General features: G+C 41.4%; 2 protein-coding genes across 2 annotated transcripts; both read left to right on the top strand.

The window, feature by feature from the left end:
• Positions 1-578: 578 nt before the first annotated feature.
• On the top strand, positions 579-4,726 carry LOC139722827 (tryptase delta-like). The gene is made up of 4 exons (XM_071634121.1): positions 579-728; positions 2,525-2,762; positions 3,902-4,209; positions 4,590-4,726. The coding sequence occupies exons 1-4, from the start codon at positions 605-607 to the stop codon at positions 4,724-4,726; spliced, it is 807 nt and encodes a 268-aa protein (XP_071490222.1). The 5' UTR covers positions 579-604.
• A 664-nt stretch (positions 4,727-5,390) lies between these two features.
• Positions 5,391-13,485, top strand: LOC139722811 (uncharacterized). Its single transcript, XM_071634102.1, has 8 exons — positions 5,391-6,062; positions 6,722-6,893; positions 7,355-7,471; positions 7,746-8,171; positions 8,944-10,953; positions 11,749-11,936; positions 12,267-12,435; positions 13,092-13,485. The coding sequence occupies exons 1-8, from the start codon at positions 5,391-5,393 to the stop codon at positions 13,358-13,360; spliced, it is 4,023 nt and encodes a 1,340-aa protein (XP_071490203.1). The 3' UTR covers positions 13,361-13,485.
• Positions 13,486-14,894: the final 1,409 nt, after the last annotated feature.

Below are 14,894 nucleotides of genomic sequence, written 5' to 3'. Positions count from 1 at the left end.
AGTCAAAGACATTGTTGTATTCATTTTGTATCTTTATTTCTTTTACTAACGTGAAACACTTCTTTGAGAAATATTGATATATAAAAATGAATGGAACTGAGCTAAAGATAAATGAATCCATTGATGAGAAAATTCAAGAGCTATGCCTTGAAGGCGGTAAGCTTTCTGAGACTGGTGCAGAATTGAGTTCTACTCTGATAAACAAACGTAACCACTGCGATAGCGATTCTTTCATATCAAGGTGCAAGCATTCTTTAGTTCAATGGCATTCCTACCGGTAATAGCTGTCCAAAAAGCACGAGGAAATCTAAGGATCTTTGCAAAGAGTTGGCGGAGAATTATCATTTCCATTGTAGAGGGACCGTCACATGGAAAAGAATGTATCTTTTTCGTGAAATAGGCTAATTTATGTAATCAACTGAATGAAACGCAGAATTCAGTTAGGACTTGCAAACAGCGAAGCGGAAATAATGGAAAGGCATATCCTAACCTTTTTCCAATATTAATATTGTCGTTACTCAGGATGTAAAATGGTAATGAGCATTTCGTTTTTTGTTGTTGTTTTTTTCATACAGGCGGGAGGTGGACTGCTCGTTGACCAATCATGTCGGGTCTTTCTTGGAGGCACGTGGCCATGTTCACAGTTATGGTAGCCTTTCTCTCATTGGCCGGAACAAGCTCAGCGCTGGATGACGGCTTCTTGAGCAAATTCATGTTTATGTATCAGAGTAAGTTGATCACGTGACTCTTAACATCTCCTTCTAACACAACTTTGAGAAATGCATACAATTGGCGTGGAAAAAAATGTAAGTACAACTGCACTCACACGCAATTTTGTTCTCAGTTGATTTCTGCATTTCAGCGTTACATAATCATATTACATTCTACCTAGATAATAATCACTTTTAGATCATGCATTCAATTCATTTGTGCTGTAGCAAATACGGCCAATCTTCGGCCACCCGACGAAAACAAACACAGCACAAATAAGAGAGAAAAAAATCAAGAGAGGTTCTAAAAGAAATTCAATGGAAACGAAAGTCACGATTTGAACCTTGCCTTCTTTTTCCCCGACATTGGGAAAAATGGGCAAACAAAGCACATTGCGATCCCTTTTTTTTCCCTCTGAGCCACTGCAAATGAAGCGTGAAAGGAAACTACGTAAAGTCAACAAGTTCACGCCTCTCTTATGCTAACACAACCGAGACAGTTAGCATGGAAAATTTCTGCTCTCACTCAAGTTTTGGCAAATAGGGAAAATTAACTCACGGTGAACTTTGACCCCCCCCCCCCCATGTAAAAAAAAAAGATCTAACCATTTAGTCAATATTGATGGAAAGAATATTGATGTAAAATCATCTATATCGATGCGTGCGTGGCATGAGAGTATCTTGTCACAGACGCGCATATGTATAATATAATTATATATATATAATATATATATATATATATATATATATTATATGTGTATGCGCATGTGTGCGTGTGTGTGTGCGTGTGTGTGTGTGCGCGCATGTTCATCTGAAGAGCATCATCATTTTCTATCACAGTGTGATATTCTTTGTTGCAAGATTAGTCGGTGCTGTTACAATATGAAATGGGAGTGACCACCTTGCTGGTATGACACATGTAGGTGAATAGAACTGTAAATCATTTAGACGTATTTCGTATGATCATTCAAAGTAATTTTTGCATTTCTTGCATGTTTAACGATAATCTGTTTTATGTACGCGGTATTTTTCACAGTCTTAAGTCACATGACAGGTCATAAAAAGGACAATTAACACAAACAGTTAATGTTAACAGGTTAAACGATAACGGTGAACCTTTTAATTTGCCGGTAGGGAAACCTCCAGCCTCGAATCAAGGTATTATTAGCGGTGACACAGTAATTAATGAAATGACATTGAAATTGACATGTAAACACAGAGGTGGATATTTGATTTGAGCGAACCGGGTAGGAATATGACTGTCGCTTGATGAGAAACTAGAGCAATAGACATTTGACTTATCAGTTTATTTTAGGCAGATCATTGCTCTTAGTCAACTGCGAAATATAGCAAAGCATCAAAAACGCGTGATGGTCGTGATGGAAAATATTGTGTGTCTACAATTAGATTATTCTATAACATGGTCAACAGACTGGTTGAGAGCTATCAGGAAACAGTTTTTTTATTTGGCCTACAGAATCAGCTATCATTTTTCACCAGTCATTACTCTATTCTAAAGACCAATTCTACCGGCCTCTAGTCTACGCTCAGCTGTATCGCAAGTGTATCACAAATATGTTGACAAGTAATCATGTCGTCATCTTATAAAACAAATAACGCACATTATTGATCAGCCGTTTATAGAATTTTAAACTCTCTGTAACTTTTGAACAGTTCACAAGACATTCGCCTTCCCCTGTGTGCTGACCACCATTCAAAAGTAACTATCGGATTGGGATAATTCTTATTATCGCCCTCTGTAATGTGCGCTATTTGTTTGATGAAATTTGGCTCTGTCATCACATCTTGCTCAGATCACTCCACTTGTGGGCATCGGCCGGCCTACACGGAGCCAACGATGGGCGCTATGATGGAGGGTGACGGGGAAGGAATGGAGCGAGAGGGCGGCATGGATGGGATGATGGCCGATATGGACTACGGCGCAGCAGAAGGCGAGTTTCCCTGGCAGGCCGCCATCTTCCACGGCATGTACAAAGTGTGCAGCGGTGTCCTCATCCACGAGGAGTGGGTACTGACTGCCGCAAGCTGCATGTAAGTCGCTACCTTGGTACTTTAGTATCGCTTGCAAGGTCAGAAACAAACAGCAGGTATGCGCGAAATCCAACATCCGAGGTTAATATTGACGTCAACAAACAGATTTTAAAATCAGATCAAAAACAAATGCAAACTTAAAGATTTCATTAAAATCGGATCTATAATCGAGTCATGAAGTTCAATTGATTCTAAGGTTTTACGTGCTGTTACGAAATATTAGTGTTATTAGGGGACATGGTGATCTTACCTAATATATATATATTTTTCAGTGGAAATAGGTTAAAAGTTTCTAAACTTTCTTCTCTAATGTCGGATGTTGATTATTAAAAGTTATATCATTCTTGTTCGTCTGAACTGACCTATTTAAGGTATAAAGCAGATATACAGCAAATTGTTGAGGACAAGTCGCCCCGGGAAGTTTCCTTCTCGCTTTCCTTCTTGTCCTACTCAAGGTACCTTGTCGAATCAAAAGGATGCCTCCTATAGTCATCTTATATCGAATCCAAGATGCCTTGGCAAGTCCAACATGATACTTCCTGGCCATCTTATTTTATCAAGCAATTCGCTGAGAAGACTTTCCACAATTCGTCTTACGGTTCGAACAATTAACGGTCTGTCGCACTAGCGTAACAAAAGAAATTAAAACTAAACTGAACTAAAAAACAAACAAACCCCAAATCCTTTGGGTCAGTGAGGAATGTTTGCGTATTTAATTTTTCCCCTTGCATGCATTGATATTAAGACTTATAAAGGGAATGCCAGTGCAATTTCATTTTGTGTGGTTTTTTTTTTTTCTGGTTGACTAAGTTTTACTAGTCATTTCGCACCATCCGGAATTAATCACTAAGCCTTAAAATCCCATAAATACTAATTCTGGTATGGCTGCTCTGTTTAGTCTTGAGTCTATTACGTAATAACTGAACACTTGAAGATCTGTGTCTAAGCAATGGTGTCACCATCCTTACAAACAGCATGTGGTAAGTTACATTTCTGAATGTGGAAATAAAATACAAATAAAAAGAAGGTATTTCAGTTGTATATTCTATACCACGCTCCTGTCAACCGAATTATGTCAAATCACTGATATCACCTTTTGCCCTTTTCCCATCATTCCTCATTCTTGTTTTCCCTGGCAGCCCCTTTCTAAAGGAAGTCGAAAAGTACAAGGTGGTCGTCGGCACGACGTCGTTACTCTTCGGAGAAGACATGGCCACGCCCAGTCCGAATAAACAGTACCGAAACGTATCCAGCATCCACGTACACCCGTACTTCGACGCCAGGAAGTGGAAGTACGACGTCGCACTGGTCCGCGTGGACGGTGCATTCGAGCTCACCGACTACGTCAACGTGGCCTGTCTTCCAATGTCGTCGATGCATTCTCACTTCGAGCCCGGCATGAAGGCCGTGGTCGCATCATTCGGCGACCCGATGATGGCGATGAAAGGTGAGACGGCTGTAGTGATCTCTCTCGGTCGGACTATACATTCCGAATAAGATCATTATCGACTGTAACAAACCCGTAGTATATCATACACAGATTCAATTTGCAAGAATTGGTGCTTTCGATATACACGCTGTGATGTGGAGCAATCAAATCTTATATCTTAATCTTGACATAATAGCAGTATAAATGCAATATTGACAGTGGATAGAATAAAGATAGGGCATTGGAAAACAAACATTCTGCGTCAAAATTGCTCATCGAAGTAGCTTGAGACCTTTACAAGGAGAGGAACAGAGAAAGGGGTAATAACGTGAACTCTTTTTACTCCTCAGAGATGAACACTGTCTTCATTCTTTCTTTCTTTTCCCCATCGGAAACAGAACCGAGCTGCCCAGCCGTAGAGGGCAGTATCCTCGATGAATGCGATCGCGAGTGCGAGGAGGACGACGACTGTATGGGAGAGAAGATGTGTTGCAGCAATGGATGCGGCATGGCCTGCATGGCACCTTCAGGTTAGCTGGTGTTACATAAGGAGCTGTAATGTGATATATAATTTATGATCTTCAAACATACTGATGCAGTAACTGCCAAGTTTGAAATCTCAGTACAGTGTACCAATATACTCTTGTACCATGAACATTGTGGAAAAATTGAACCATCCTCTTTTCCCCTTCCGTCTGTCTGTCTGACTGTCTATCTCCTTCTGTCTATCTCTCTACCTACCTATCTATCTATCTCTCTTTCTATCTATCTATCTATCTCTCTCTCTCTCTATCTATCTATCTATTTACGGAGGCATAATAAATACATTCATATGTTCATATGCAATGTAATGTATTCATACAAAGGCAAAGATGTTCTTATCTGTCATATGAAACAGATAATTGATTAACTTTCTAACCATACAACCCTATATTTGTAATGTCTTTGCGTAGGAAACTTTTAGCAATAAAATCGTTCTCCTTTTATGGTACGAAGTATTCACAGTACCAGTAAAAGATTATCAATCGTAGTAACAACAACAACAACAAAATCACAGATTGAGATATTCATTAGTGGTATGCCACATGTAGAATAATGTCAAAGTCCACGTCGAAATTAGTTTGACGGTCAGATTGAGACAATTATGTAATTTCTTCTTCCTAAACAAATCTGATTCAAACACTACAGAGCCAGAGGAAATGGAGGGCGCCATCAAACCGGGAGTCCTCCACAAGTACAAAATCCCTCTCCGGGACGCTGACTCCTGCAAGATGTCGTTCAACGGAGATCTTCCCGACAGCCTCATCTGCGCTGGAGGTATGGAAAAGAAGATGGGCAACTTCATGATGGAGGGAGGGCTTCTGTCGTTCCTGAAAAAGAAGATGATGATGATGAAGGTGATAGAGATGATGAAGCGAGGAGAGCGTCCGGGAGAGGACGACCTTGAAGAAATCAAGGAGGAGGTGATGGAGAAGATGACATCCCTGAATCTCCAGGAGCTCCTGTCGTATCTCCAGAAGGTCGTCGATAAGAAGGACGGCGTGGAGGAGCGCCACGGAAAGCGCCGCGGAGGGGCGTGGTCGCTCTACGAGATGATGAGGGAGGGCATGGAAGAAATGGGAGGCATGGAAGACATGGAAGGCATGGATAGAATGGGAGAAATGATGCAGGAAATGGGGATGGGAGACATGGTGGAGGAAATGGGAATGGGAGACATGATGGGTGGAGAACAGGACGAGACAGGAGATGAGGAAAATCAGGATGACATGATGATGGAGAATGAGGCCATGGGAGAAATGGAACGGATGATGATGGAGGAAGGTATGGACAAGGAAGAGATTATGGAGACCATGATGCAGGGACAATGCATGGTAAATTTTCTTTTGTTTGTTTTGTTTTTCTAATTCAATGTGTAGCACATCATCTACTAACGTTTTCAATTTCAAATGCAAGTATTTGTACTAACTTTACTGACATTATGAGAAGCACGTTACGATGCACAAACTTCGTACAACATCATCTAATGTATTTCTCGAAATGTGTTCGTCGAATCCGATTGACATCATCAGGGTTAAATTCTGTCAGCAGTAACAAAATCAATGACGATGATGATGTTGATAGCAATGATGATGGTAATGATAATGATGATGTTGATGGTGTTAGTAGTATCAATGATAGTAATAGTAATAATAATGATAATAATAATAATAATAATAATAATAATATTAATATTAATAACAATAATAATAAGTATAAGATGAAAAAGGAAGAAGAAGAAGAAAAAAAAGGATGAGGATGAGAATAGAAGTTAAGACCGACATGACAGCATAAGTAACGATTTATACTGTACGACAGAACACGTTTTTCTGTCTGGCAAATTTCACTAAACATTATTTACATTGCTAATTGCTTACTTGAGCATAATCATTTAGATAGAAATTGAAGAAACCTTCTTTTTTCTATGCATGTTTAGTCACCATGGTAACTTAATTGTTTTCTTCCCCCTGTCGTGGGGTTTGTCTTCCTTTAGGGGGACAAAGGAGGCCCCCTGGTTGCATCCGTGAACGGTCAGTGGTATGTCCTAGGGGTAACCAGCCTCCCCTATGGATGCCTCTACAAGGGGTCTCCTGGTCTCTACTCACATGTCTTTGGACTTGGGGACTGGATCAAGCCCATCTACAACAACTATAAACCAAAGAGTGGTAAGCCTATTAATATACAGCCTCTGGGCGTTGTCATTGTTATTGTTGTTGCTGCTGTTGTCGCGTTTTTATTGTCGCCGTTTCTGTGTTTTACTTGTTATCGCTAGCGTGTGTTTACATTTTTCATTTTCTGAGTGCAACGAAACATCTGTTCCTGTTTGTACTGTTTAATAATTTATCAGTATGTCATCAGTCTCCCTTGATAGTAATCTAAGACGTCGCACTAAAGGTCCAACGAAGACGTCCATTTTGCGTAATACAGGCAAAACTGGAGTCAGAATGGAACGTGATCAACTAAATGAAGCTAGTAAGCTACACATACATGCAGACATAAATATGATGAGTTGTCAACGCGCACGTTAAGGCATTTAAACATCCGGAATGGCTATAACTTATGTAAACAAAATAATGAATTTAACAGAAGGTAATATTGAGTTCATCATATGACTGATTCTTTGCAGTGAGTAAGCAGTGTCAGATGGGAGAATTCTCGTGTGGAGATGGATGGTGCGTACCGGAGGACCAGCGGTGTGATGGGAAAAAGGATTGCACCTTGGGAACTGACGAACATTTCTGTGGTAAGTAGCATCATTCTTCATCTCTCCCTCCCCCTCATTCTTTAATCGATTAATCGTACTATCAGACTTTCTTCCATCAGCAGATCAACCGAAAAAAGAAGACTCACGTCTTATTCATGTCATTCCAACATTCGCAACATTTTGATAACTCTTTGCCATTACTCCCAATGATCGATATGATTAACTTCAATCAGCAATTGGCAAGACATGATAGGATGATTAGAACATGCATAACATTTAAATGAAACTGCCTTCTACTTTCTGTTATTTCCAGACGGAGCGCTAAAAGGCTTCAACGTCTACTTCGACCAAGCGATCAAATACGAGACATGGTATCACAATCATAGCGTCTACTCCCCTCAAGAGTGCGCCCTCAGTTGTCTCAAGGCACCTTTTCTCTGCTCTGGCTTCGACGTCTACATCCCGTATCGGTCCTTCCTCATGAATAATTCAATGATGGACTCAATGATGGAAGCCGAAGGGATGATGATGGAGGAGGAGGAGGACGACAACGACAACGACCACGGCATGAAGAAGACGAAGATGCTCTGTGTTCTCGCCGATAAGGGAGTAGAGGTCCATCACGTGGACGTGTCGCTGAGTGACGTCGCTAAGGCTCTGGTGAAGGGGAAGAGCGAAGATGGAGAGATGCCACGGATTCACTTCCACTTTAAGCTCCCACAACACGCCCCGATTACAGGTACGCACATCAAGAGACAAAAAAAAAACCTCTCCTTGCCCAGCCGTCTCAGTCATGAGAAAAGATGACTTACAGGACCAATTAATTTTTTTAAATTTTCACATTGACAAAAAAAAAGGCATAGTTCGAAACGTACAGACATAATCGCTACAGATTAACAAATTGCCCTTAATCCTCGGAAATATCAAGCAATCAATTGTCAATCAGTTGCAATGAAAGAAAAAACTCCATGTAAGAACCATTAATTTGAATAAAGACGTCAAAGCAAAATGATAGACGCTATACACAATAGTACATTTTTGTCTTGCTTAGTCTCTGGTAATCATTGCGACTATGATGTGAGAAAATTCAACAATTACTAAAGATGTAACAAATATTTTGTTTCTGTGCAATCAACTCTGACTGTTCATTTTACAATCACTTTAAGGGCCGGGTACTCTTTGCAGTAAGTGGTTACGTTATATACATCTGTACGCAAATTGTCCGCATATCACCGCCACAATGATCACGATAATTAAGTGTTTGTAAACATAATTCTAGCGTAATGCTCATAGGAATCTATAGTTATTAGATTTTAGATAACAAATTGGTGGACAGCGTCATGTCAGGACCATACGTCAAAATGCAACACGGAGATGGTGAAAAAACAACAACTTGAACAACAAAATAATGTGTATATCAATGAGAGGAATTAAGTTTACTTCGTAACGGGTACAGAAGTATAATGGGCTCACTGTTTCATACGAGGTCGTCGTATTTTGTATCCCAACAGCTCTCCTTTCTCCGAAGTACAACTTGCACCTACCCAAGGGCCTCGTCGTGTCTCCCTCCTACGTTCTCGGCCACAGGATCGGTCAGCACATCGACGATCACAAACTGCAATTGATGTTTTTGAAGGTTGCCCTGGTCGAGCAGTTGGTCGAACTCGCCTACAAGAAGTGCCTCGTGTCGCACGCAGACTGGGACATGATCGAACACTACAAGATGGCGTTCGAGAAGCTCGGAGAAAAAGCGGAACACCTCCAGATGGTGAAGAAGATGATGATGGGTGCTATGGAAGACATGATGGGTGAAGGTGACGACATGGAGATGGAAGATATGATGGATGAGGCCATGTTGATGGAGAAGAAGATGGCGCTCAAAGCGAACATCACTTGGGTCAAGGAGCACTTGTACGAGCTGAAGATGAACCACTCCAAGGTCCTCTATGGCATCATGATGAGTTGTAACCATAGTGAAATCGCCAAAGGGGTGCTCCATAAGGTTAAAGAAGTCCTGTCCAACTTCAGCTGCAAAGCAGACATGGGAGATGGCAACATGGAGGCCACGCCCATGCCGGGCATGGAGGACATGATGGACGACGATGACATGTCGAACGCCTTCGAGGAACTGGTGAAGGAGTTGAGTTTGGCAAACATGTACATGGTTGACTACATGGATTATGAAGGGGATATGGGCGAAGACATGGACGGAGGAATGGACATGGGTATGAGTATGGGAATGGATATGGATATGGGTATGGGAGGAGTCATGATGGGTGCAGGAAGTATGATGGGAGACGTGTGGGGCATGATGGGTAACGATGACCCAATATCGATGATGATGACCAACATGGTTGGAATGGACATGGACGATGAGATGATGGGAGAGGAGGGCATGATGAAGAACTTGACGGAAAAGAAGCACAAGGTCCTTCTTAAAATCAAGATGATCGGCGCCATACTCATGATGGGAAAGTGCAACATGTCGGAATACTTTGAGAAGATGATGATGATGATGATGGGCGGGAACATGACAATGGGCTGGAATATGACGATGGGCGGGGACATGATGGGCGGAGACATGATGGGCGGAGTTATGATGGGCGGGGATATGATGGGCGGAGACATGATGAGTGAAGACATGATGATGGCCATGATGAAGAAAAATATGACCAAGAAGCAACACATGATGCTGTTTGCTCTGATGATGCTAAAGAAATTGTCCAATGGTCATCACAAGTGGACAATTATGCAGTCTCCGCTCACCACCAACAAGCTCCACTTCCGCGTTCTGGATTCACGAGGACCTTTCAGTTGCAACAACATCCACTCAAAATTTGGGCTAATGGTCGCTCGCGGAGGATACCTTCCTCCTTTGGAGATGCTGTTGGGTAAAATCATGAAAAAGATGAAGATGATGAAGGATTACCAAGGCGAGATGGATAAAGAGGAAATGGGAGAAAAGCTTGAGGAATATATCTTGTCAATGTTGCCTCCGGGTATTCTGGACATTTTGCACAAGTTGAAGAGCATGAAGGGCATGGAGGAGTCAGAGCCAGGGATGATGGGCGAAGGTATGACTGGCGGGATGGCCGGTGACGAAGAAATGGAGGAAAGCTACATGGAAACGGATAATGAGATGATGATGATGTCCGAGATGATGATGGGCGAAGGAATGATGGGCGAGATGATGGGTGAGATGATGGAAAGGATGATGGGCGGAGAAATGGGAATGATGATGGAAGCTATGATGGAAGAAGGAGGGATGATGGAAGGTGATGACGAGATGGAGGACGACCAGGGCATGGGTGAGGAGATTACCATGGAGATGAAGGCATACCTGATGGCCAAACTGAAGAAGGTTGTCATGAAGCTGAAGTCGAAAGAAGGACGGGGAGTAGCGCACTGTCTCAGTGAGCTTCACAAGGAATCAGTAGTGGCTGTGGAAGGCTCGCACGCCCTCATCGACCAGTACTCCACCAAGGCACAATACCTTGGTGTCGTCATGGAGTATGGATCAGGTAATACACTCATTAAACGATCACGTATTCATAGTACAAGCACCATCGACATTTTTTCGCATGAAAGATCTTCCTAACGCAACATTTTTCCATTATTTTGAATGCTTCTTTTATATCGCAATATACCACGGCGCAACAAAGCGTACGTAAATATGCTCTTAGCAGTCCTCAGTGCAAAGACCTCATTGTGTTTGCTAGTGTTTCTAACGTAACACGTATTCACTGTCCTGAAAGGGATTTGTATTCTAGAATACCATATTTAGAGCCCCCAACGCAAGTTATGTTCTGTGATATACTTGAGGGACTGCACTTGTCTTGACGACCTAGGCAAACCTGCTAATGACATGTTTATTTCATTTCAACAAGGGCCCAGTTCCTGCATCGTGTACTTTATTCAATAATTCCTCTCTCCATTAAACCATGAAAATATTATGTGCTGATAATAAAATAATATGAAATCATTACTTTATGAGTGTGAATTAGAGTTCATAGTGTTACCAGTGCGTGATTTTTGGTTGAGAAATATATAACTTGCAAACTATTCTTTTTGATAGGTGATACATTATTACGGAAATCTTACCCTACTAAGGCATCCAAGCAGAAATATGAAATCCTAAATTACTAATGTAGGCCGAAAACAGCTGTCTATAGAAATGTTCTCCTCTGCAGTTGGTGTTCAAGATGAACATGAAGTGTAATACGTAAATGTGTATGTTGATTATGATTAATTCTAGTCATAATTATAGTGAAGTGTACCTAAGGGATTTCTTTTTCGAACCATTCTTTTTTCTGCAGGCTATTCATGTGACGAGACGATAACTAGTGGACCCGGACACATCTCTTCCCCAATGTTCCCGATGAACTACCCGAGCAACGTGGCGTGCAACCACTATCTCGTGGCGCCCCCTGGACACAATGTGGCGGTCTACATGCTGCGCTTCCGCACTCAGTGGCAATCGCAGTGTATGCACGACAGCCTCACGGTAAGTCTCCAGTGAATGTACAAGCGTGATGAATGGCAAAAAAAAAGAAAGAAAAAAAAGAAACCAAATCATGAATGACTGTGCCCATTCAATATGCGACTCACTTGTTTCTACTTACTGTATGTTTATTAGGGAGGAGTTAGAGAAGGAGAACGAAACATGAATTTCTCCACTGTACCCATGCTCCATGTGCCGCGGAGAAGGTGTTGATAATTGTGCTGTTACAAAAGGCAACACTTCTATAATCACGCGCTGATCGTTACGAAATGTTACACCCTCGCTAGAATACAGTTTGTGGCTATATCCCCATCTCCCTCCGTCTATCCGTAGATTTATGACAAGACCGAGGACGGGTGGGAAAAGCTCGGGGACAAGTCGTTCTGTGGAACCATGATCCCTCACGTCTTCCGGTCCAGCGGGCAGCATCTGCACCTCAAGTTCGAGTCGGATTATGCCACCGAGGATCTCGGTTTCAAGGCCTTCTACACTTTCATACCAGGTAAGGCTCTCAGTGATGACGAAGGAGATGATGGTGATGATGATTAGAAGGAGGAAGAAGAGATGGAGAAGAGGGATAATAATGGGACAATAAAACAACACAGTGATAGTAACAGCCTTAGTGAGAGTGATGAAAATGATAACGCAGCAAATGAAAATGATTATTATTGGTAAGAAGTAAAGTTATTTTTATCATCATCATTTGTTTGCAGAGGTCACTGTCACTAGCAGGTAACAGCTCCAATTTCCCCTTCTCAAAGCATTCCATTCTCCGTATCGTTTGTTTTTTTTATACCATGTATCTAGGCATGATGATGTGTAGCATTTTTATGTGGTTTCCAGTAAAATTAAATCAAATCAATATGATCATCATCATAACTATAATTTGTATTTCCAAATTTATGGATATGAATAATCAGTGAATTTCCATTCTCAGAATCATGCTGCAGTATCAGTTGTTGGTATGCTGGGTACGACCCGGGTAAGGTTTCTAGTTAGCGGGAAGGACCCTTGTTACCAAGGAATACATAAAAAGAATGAATAATGTTGGTAGTAAACCTAGCTGTTATAGCTACAAGCTGTTTAAAATACCTTTTTCCAAGATTATCTTAATTTCAGTTATTGATTTTTTTTTATGCGGTTTTTTTTTCCTCCCAGCGTACGCGTCGACGATGACGGAAGACATGATGATGATGCCGGAGGAGCCCGACCCGACGGAGGGACCCGACGGCGGGGATGACCGTCTCGACACCGAGGTGCTGGAGCGCATCGACGCTGCTCAGGAAGAGGCAGAAACGTTCAAGATCGCCCTGATCGCCGTCAGCTGCGCGCTCGGTGCCCTTCTCATCATCACAATGGTACTCATGTCCAAGCACTACAACGACAAGATCAAGGCCCTGACGGCGGAAGAGAAGACCAAGCTCTGAGACGAGGACGTGGACCGGTCGATCCAGCCTTGTGACGTCGTAAGGATCAGGTGACCAATGACGTCAGCACACAATCTCTGACTACTTTATCAAAGCCGGGCGGGAGAACAGAACTGGATGTGATTCGCGCATTAACTCTACGAAAATTAAGGGAATAATAGCAATGTTATGTATGATGGGCATTCCGGGACCATTTTAGTTATTCCCTAATTGATAAGAATTTTGCATGACAGGAAAATGAAATTAATCAAAGTATTTTCAAGCCTAATGAAACAGATCTCCTGTCAGAAATCACGTTTGGCGGATTTCGGGATGATACACACGAAAGGTTTCAAAAGAGACCATGCCGGCTTACTTCATTAACAAACGGGTAAAATTTGATTAACGTATGGATACTTACAACAGTACTCATCAATATAGGACTGAACTATCGCCATTGCAGCGATTAGTTGCTGACAAATTTACCTCTGAATCTTTCTTACAAGATCACATGAACATTTTGTTTATGCATGGCTGCAATTGATCAGCAGAAGAAGTGTGGTACGCACTTAGATGCAGTGTTATCATGGGGACATTGGTTTCAGATTGATTTGACCGCTGGTGTTGAAAAAGCCTTCACGTGGACGTAAAATGAAATTATGTATTTCCCACAGACAACTGACAGAATGAATCTGAGATGACAATGTAGAGAAAGCGCAAAGAAACTGACACTTACCTCTGAAGTTAAAAAAAAAAATGATAATAATGATAATAAACGGACAAATGAAATACCTGGTGTCTTTTTTTTCCAACAAAATAACAAATCGACAAAATAATCATATAAATATAATAGTAGCCAATCTCCCTGGATAAAGAGTAGTATTACAACGCTTTTTGCATTGCTTCGTAGCTACAGCATAAACGTTTAAAGTCTACGATCACCACTTGACTTATCTCTCTCACTTCTAATAACATTGAAGTAGCCATTGAAATGTATAATACTGGAACAGTTTGATTTGAAGAAATTTAGAGTTTATTATATCTAAAACCTTGTTTCGTTCGGGTCTTTTTTATCCTTGACATTCCAGATTGTTGATAGCACACAATGACACATGCCCAATATATCAAGCAAATTTAGCAATTGCACAAGATTTCTTGCTATAGTTGAAATAGATAAATGAATAAACACGTAATCATTAGGAAAGTGCAACACTGTAGCAGCTCGTTTGTAAATGTGTCTCTTATTTTCCACGACTTGATCCTTGTAAATACGAATAAATTGTTATGTATATTATGTAAAAAGAAATACTGTTGTCACACTTATTTCAAATGTACTCATGAAAGAAGGGATTTTTTTTACTGAGTTCATAATAGAGAATAATGACAAGAAGTGGGTGCATGTCAAGAGCCAGACGTCCACGACTTAAATAGTCCACGATTATACCTGCCCACAAGTAAAACAACCAACAAGTCATGCAGTCACGAGTCATACAGCTCACGAGCTAGTCACTAGGTGACAGGCCCACGAGCTCGACATGTTAAAATATGCCCTCGA

This window comes from Diadema antillarum, unplaced genomic scaffold, assembly GCF_040938485.1.
Source record: "Diadema antillarum isolate AM-2024a unplaced genomic scaffold, OU_Dant_1.0 scf00000172, whole genome shotgun sequence".
NCBI classification, from domain to species: Eukaryota; Metazoa; Echinodermata; class Echinoidea; order Diadematoida; family Diadematidae; genus Diadema; species Diadema antillarum.
This window is presented reverse-complemented; position numbering and strand designations above follow the sequence as displayed.